At 45.5% G+C, this 6,000-nt stretch overlaps 1 protein-coding gene across 4 annotated transcripts in view; it reads left to right on the top strand.

Moving 5' to 3' along the window:
- The first annotated feature begins 2,866 nt into the window (after window positions 1-2,866).
- REPS1 (RALBP1 associated Eps domain containing 1) overlaps window positions 2,867-6,000 on the top strand; it is a 75,060-nt gene continuing 71,926 nt past the window's right edge. For all 4 annotated transcript variants that reach the window (XM_045544462.1, XM_045544461.1, XM_045544460.1 and 1 more), the window contains exon 1: window positions 2,867-3,604. In XM_045544462.1, the coding sequence (XP_045400418.1) occupies window positions 3,452-3,604 (153 nt within the window). In that variant the 5' untranslated portion in view covers window positions 2,867-3,451. The remainder of the gene's footprint in view (window positions 3,605-6,000) is intronic.

The raw sequence follows: 6,000 nt of genomic DNA, 5'->3' as shown, positions 1-6,000 counted from the left end.
AAGTGAAATAAGCAGGTTGGAAAATGAATGAATGAATACAAATGATTGTAAAATAAAAATTTTAAAAGCCTATGATAATCATAGAGATGCAGGACAATAAACACCATGGCACAATAGCGCTCAGGAGCCTGCCAGATTTGTGATTGTTTGATTTTGGGCTGCGTGGGGTTGGAGGCGATCCTGACAATTTTCACTTTGCAAACATTTATTCCTTGATTTAACCCACCCCAATGACAACCGTCGTCACTCAGTGATTCACCAAAAATTGGGTAATTATCTTACTTGTTTTTATTAATATTTCTTAGATGTATGTATAGCTCACAATTACTTCAATGTTTAATATTAGAAGTGTTTTGATATTTATTTAGAAGTTTGGTGATGTTTTTGTATCCAGAAATATGCCATAGGAACTTAACTCTTGTTTATACCAATTAGCCTGTGATAAAATTGGTTTCATTATATGTTGTTTTGCTTAAAATCACAGTTTCCAAGGACCGATCAATGACATTGTCAGGACTTACTATATTGACTGACTTATCACATCAATGTTAAAATCACTTGGTCCTTCATTTATTCAACAAATCATTATTGCTACACACTGTGTTGCCACATACTGGGCCTTGGGACTGTGGCAATGAAGAAATATTTTCTGGTAAATACAGGAATAGTAGTTGACGGCACTTAATAAACAAGTATAAGAAAGACAGTATAGGGTAGTGATTTTAGAGTTGGGATGGCCTGGGTTTTGAATCCCAGATCCAGATACTTAATAACAACATGACTTGGAAGTTACTTAACCCATTTTGCCTCAGTTTACTAATATGTCAAAAAATACTAATAGTACCTATGTCATAGGGTTGTTGTGATTAATGTGGTAGTAAGTGTAAGGTTTTAGAACAGTACCTGAAACACAGTAAGTACTCAATGGTTATTAGCTATTAAAAATGTAAACAGCCCAAGCAGGGTGGCATATACCTGTAATCCCAGCACTTTGAGAGGCAGACGCAGGAGGATCACTTGAGGCCAGAAGTATGAGACCAGCCAGGACAACCTAACAAGATCCTGTCTCCACAAAAAATAAGAAAAATTAGCTGGGCATGGTGGTGTGTGCTTGTAGTCCCAACTACTTGGGAGGCTGAGGCAGGAGGATTGCTTGAGCCCAGGAGTTGGAGGTTGCAGTGAGCTATGATGGCACCACTGCACTCCAGCCTGGGTGACAAAGTGAGACCCTATCTCTAAAAAAAAAAGTGTGAACAGATACATACTTTAATGTCAGGTAGTGAAAAGTGCTATAAAGAAAATCAGACAAGCAGATAGCGCATGGTGGGGCTACTTTAGATCAGGTGTTGAGGAAAGGCCTCTCTGAGGAGGTGACATTTGAACAGGTACCTGAACAGGACCTGTGGGAGGAGTATTTCAGATGGCAGGAACAAAGGCCCTGGGGCAGAAAAGAGCTGCAAGGCCTAGAAAAGGCTACAGAGAAAAAGATGCTGAAGACAATTGTGAGCCAATCCTACCCCACTATGTTCCTGTTTTTTACACCTTTGGAAGACAGGCTGTCTGTGGGGCTCTGATCACTTCTGGGCAGGTGATATGAGATGATGCTGTAGCAAACTGAAAGTTTTAGAAATAGCAAAATGAGCTTAATAGGATATTCCATATATATATATATATATCTTTATAAAATACTACTAGTCTAGTTAGAAAATATTTACAGATCTGCAATCCCTTATTTTTAAAAAAAGAAAGATAATAACTGTTACTGTGTATATATTAACATTCCATTAAGGCCTGGAGTAAAATGAACAAATATTGACATGGAGTGGCATCCATAAAGGCTATAAAAATAGCTTCAGGCAAGTTTAGTTAAGATTTTGCCTCCAAATGAGGCAGGGCAGGTTTTGCTATCAAAACGTTACAAAAGAAAAAAAAAATCGTTGGGTTTTCAGTGCTCTTTGAATTTTAGAATTACAAATAAACGATTGTGAGTGAAACTATGATAGTTTCCTCCTATGTGCCATTTGTAGGATCAGCACTCTGGGGAACAACATGCAGAAGACAAAATAAAAACCAAACCCCAAAAATCTGTATAATTGTCCTTGGCTGCTGTCTTTGAAGTAGTTCATATTTTCTAAATATAAATTCGTTAAGGTATTCTACTTGAGATAGTTTAAGAATCCCATTTCTGAGATAGGTGCAGATTAAAACAGTACAACTACATAATTTTCATAAATGAAGAAATTAAGGAGTGGCAGCCTCTGTGGTCTGCCCAGGGCCTACACGAGCTTATCGAGTTGATGGAATAAATCTATAGTACTAAATTCCTATGACCGGAGTGACCTTGTACACAGGGGACAACTTTGCCAATTTCCCCCTCTATTTGGCGCATTTGGTTTCTCAGGTGAACACAGCTTCGAGCAAGAGTGTGTTAAGTCTCAGCGTTTTGATGACGAGGGCTCCCGGATAGACTGGATGTTACAACCTTTCAGGGCAGAAGAAATACTGAATTTACCTTCAGTAACATCTACACCAAAAAGGTACAGATAGAATAATAATAACCTGAACAATGTTCCCCTTTCAATCATAGCTATTAAATGCTTAGGGCCAGAAACTGCGAAACGTAAACGCTGCAACCCGAATCTAAGTTCTTTTGGTCTTAATGAGCTGCATGTTCTTCCGCCCCCGCCCTCGACCCCCTTCCCGGGGTCTCCGCGCTGAGGTCCCTGCGCAGAGGGCGGCTCGGCCATCCCGCCGCCGGGCGCCGGCCACCAGGGGGCGCTGCGGCCCCCTCTCCCGGGAGCGGCCGAGCCAGCCCGGTGGGTGTTTCTCTCTCCCTCTCGCGCTCTCTCCTCCCGGCCTCACATCCGGGTCTGGAGCGCGGCTGCCGCTGTCAGTGTCGGTGCGGGCGCGTTGGGGCCGGGCCTGGGCGCTGTAAATGGCGACGGAGGGAGGCGGAGCGGCGGCCACGTTCAGTCCAGAGCCCCCGAAACTTTAGACTCGAAGCCCCACAACTTTCTGGGAAGTGCTGCCGCTCCGGAGGCGCGGACGGAAGGGGAAGCCGAGGCGGGAAGTCTGCGGGAAGCGGCGGGGAGCCGGGGAGACTCGAACCCGCGGCGGGGGCGGGGGCGGAGTCCGCCAGGGCCTCGCGCCTCCGCGGCCCCCGCCTCCTTCCGCGCACCCTCCCCGCGGCCGGAGCCGAGCCCAGGGCTGCGCGGGGCCTCGCGAGCGGCGGAGCGCCGAGCCCAGCTGGGCCCCCTCTTCGCGACCTCCGGGCCCTGTGGCCCGGGCGCACCCGGCGCGCGTGAGGCCGGGGCTAGGGCTCCCGGCGGCTTCGGGGAGCGAGGAGGAGGCCGGGCCGCGCGGCCACGCGCAGCCCCCGCCTCCCCGCGGTCCTGGGGCCGGGCCCCGGGTGTTGCATGCGGGGCGGGGCGGCCGCGAGCCGGAGGCGAAGATGGAAGGCTTAACGCTGAGCGATGCGGAGCAGAAGTACTATTCAGATCTCTTCTCCTACTGCGACATTGAGAGCACCAAGAAGGTGGTGGTCAACGGGCGGGTGCTGGAGCTGTTCCGGGCCGCGCAGCTGCCCAACGACGTGGTCCTCCAGGTAACGCCGCGTCGCGGGGCGGCCGGCAGGCAGGAGGGCCGGCGGTGGGCTGGGGTCCCCGGGCTCCCCCGCTGTGGGCAGGGGCCGCAGGTGCCCGGGCGCCCGGGACTCGCGCCGCGGTCGAGGGGGAGGGGGTCTCTTAGAGGACGCGACTCCTGTGCTGGGGGTGGGGGTCTGAGGAGCCTAAGCCTTGTGTCCCTCGGCTGCCGCGGAGAATCTGTATTCTCCAACACTGGGAGAGCAACTTCGTATGAAGGATCTCGGCTTGTTACTGGGGTTGAATCTTAGATCCTGATGTATATACATAGTGCTTTGGATCCCCTGCAGAGTAGTAACGTTATCAGTGTGAGCAAAATGTTTTTTGTTCTTTTTTAGTTCTTGAATTAACCGAGACGATGTGATAAAGTGAGTTTTATAGATGGAATCCAAAAGAAGCAGTTTTTTCTTTTTTTAAGGAAGTTAAATTCTTAGGGAGATTAAGAGATTTTGAACTTCTGGCCAGTAGTTTGCAAGTAGACGTGAAAAGAACTTGTAATTATCTATAAAACGTGGGTGATGTAACCTGGACAGTGTTTTTCCGATGGGCATTCGATTACATTTGTGGAACTTGTGGATTTGGGTTGGGAGATAAGTATTGAGCAGCTGGAAGTCACACATACATATTTGCCTCAATCTGAAGCCCTGGAGGAGCAAGCAGAGTAAGTTTTAAGGCTTATCATATCTGCTTTTAAAAAAGAAGGCTTCCTAGAAGTTATCTAGTGTATGTGGTGACCATTAATGTTACTCTGTTCAATGATTCATAGCTGCTGGTGTCTAAACAGCTTATCAGGAATAGGTTTTAAGTTTTAATCTTTATAGTGATCCAAGCCAGTTATCCAAATCTCCAAAACTTAAAGCCACATGCATAGGTGTATGTAGTGGACTGCGGAGCATTGGACCGGGAGTTTTGAGGATTGGGTCTTTTACCCCACTCTGCTGTTAACTAGCAGTATGATTTTGAGTCAGACACTTTTCCTCTTCAGGCATAAGTAATGTTCATCTATAGAATGAAAGTCAAGTTTCTTCTAACAAAAATTCTGTGAAGTATTAAAATGTTCACGCACAGGCCTCTGTTTTAGAAGTTACCTGTGCGTTAACTATGACTAAGTTGAATGAGTTCTATCTTTTTGCATAATCTTGTATGTTTTATATTGTTTTTTTAAAACCTTGGAAGGAAAAGTTGAGTGTTTTACGTACCAACAAACAACTAGGAATCCCAAATTCATGCTGCCAAACAGGGACAATTAGTAAATATTTTAGGCTTTGCCAGCCACTTATAGTCTCTGTTGCCTATTCTTAGCCTTTGTTTTTATAATCCTTTAAAAATGTGAAAACCATTCTTAGCTCAGGGATATACAAAACAGGGCCTGTAGTTTGATGACCTGTGCTAAAAAGAATAGTAGTGGTAGTGTTGGCTGCTATACTCTCCTCACAGGGCTTTGGAATAGGATTTAAAGAAAGATCTGGTCAAAACATGGTCATTAATGTTACTGCTATTTATGTAGAAATAACAGAATATATCTTTTTTTTTTTTTTTTTTTTGAGACAGAGTCTCACTCTGTTGCCCGGGCTAGAGTGCTGTGGCGTCAACCTAGCTCACAGCAACCTCAAACTCCTGGGCTCAAGGGATCCTCCTGCTTCAGCCTCCCCAGTAGCTGGGACTACAGGCATGCGCCACCATGCCCGGCTAATTTTTTATATATATATTTTGAGTTGTCCAGCTAATTTCTATTTTTTTAGTAGAGACGGAGGTCTTGCTCTTGGTCAGGCTGGTCTTGAACTCCTGAGCTCAAACTATCGGCCCGCTTTGGCCTCCCAGAGTGCTAGGATTACAGGTGTGAGCCACCACGCCCAGCAGAATATATCTTCAAGTGAGTTAGGAACCGAAATTAAGGAATTAAGGAGAAGCTTTCCGTGTTGTTGGGTTGTGTTTGGGGTTAGGGGGAGTTGAAATAAAACTGACTTTTTTTTTTTGAGACAGAATCTCGCTCTATTGCCTGGCTAGAGTGAGTGCTGTGGCGTCAGCCTAGCTCACAGCAACCTCAAACTCCTGGGCTTAAGTGATCCTACTGCCTCAGCCTCCCGAGTAGCCGGGACTGCAGGCATGCGCCACCATGCCCAGCTAATTTTTTCTATATATATATAAAATGACTTTTAATCTTTGTAATGCTGCACCTACTTTAGGACTTTAAGTGTATTGTTTAGGACAGACAAATTAGCATTAATTAACCTTTACTTGAAATATGTTTATTCCAATCCAAGTTGTTTTCATGTTTTGCTCAACTTTATTAAGATCGAAAAATAAATTTCTATTTTTTTCATATAAAAAGAGAGCTTAAATAGTTCAAGTAAGTATT

The sequence above is a fragment of the Lemur catta genome, chromosome 2 (genome assembly GCF_020740605.2).
Source record: "Lemur catta isolate mLemCat1 chromosome 2, mLemCat1.pri, whole genome shotgun sequence".
NCBI lineage: Eukaryota > Metazoa > Chordata > Mammalia > Primates > Lemuridae > Lemur > Lemur catta.
This window is presented reverse-complemented; position numbering and strand designations above follow the sequence as displayed.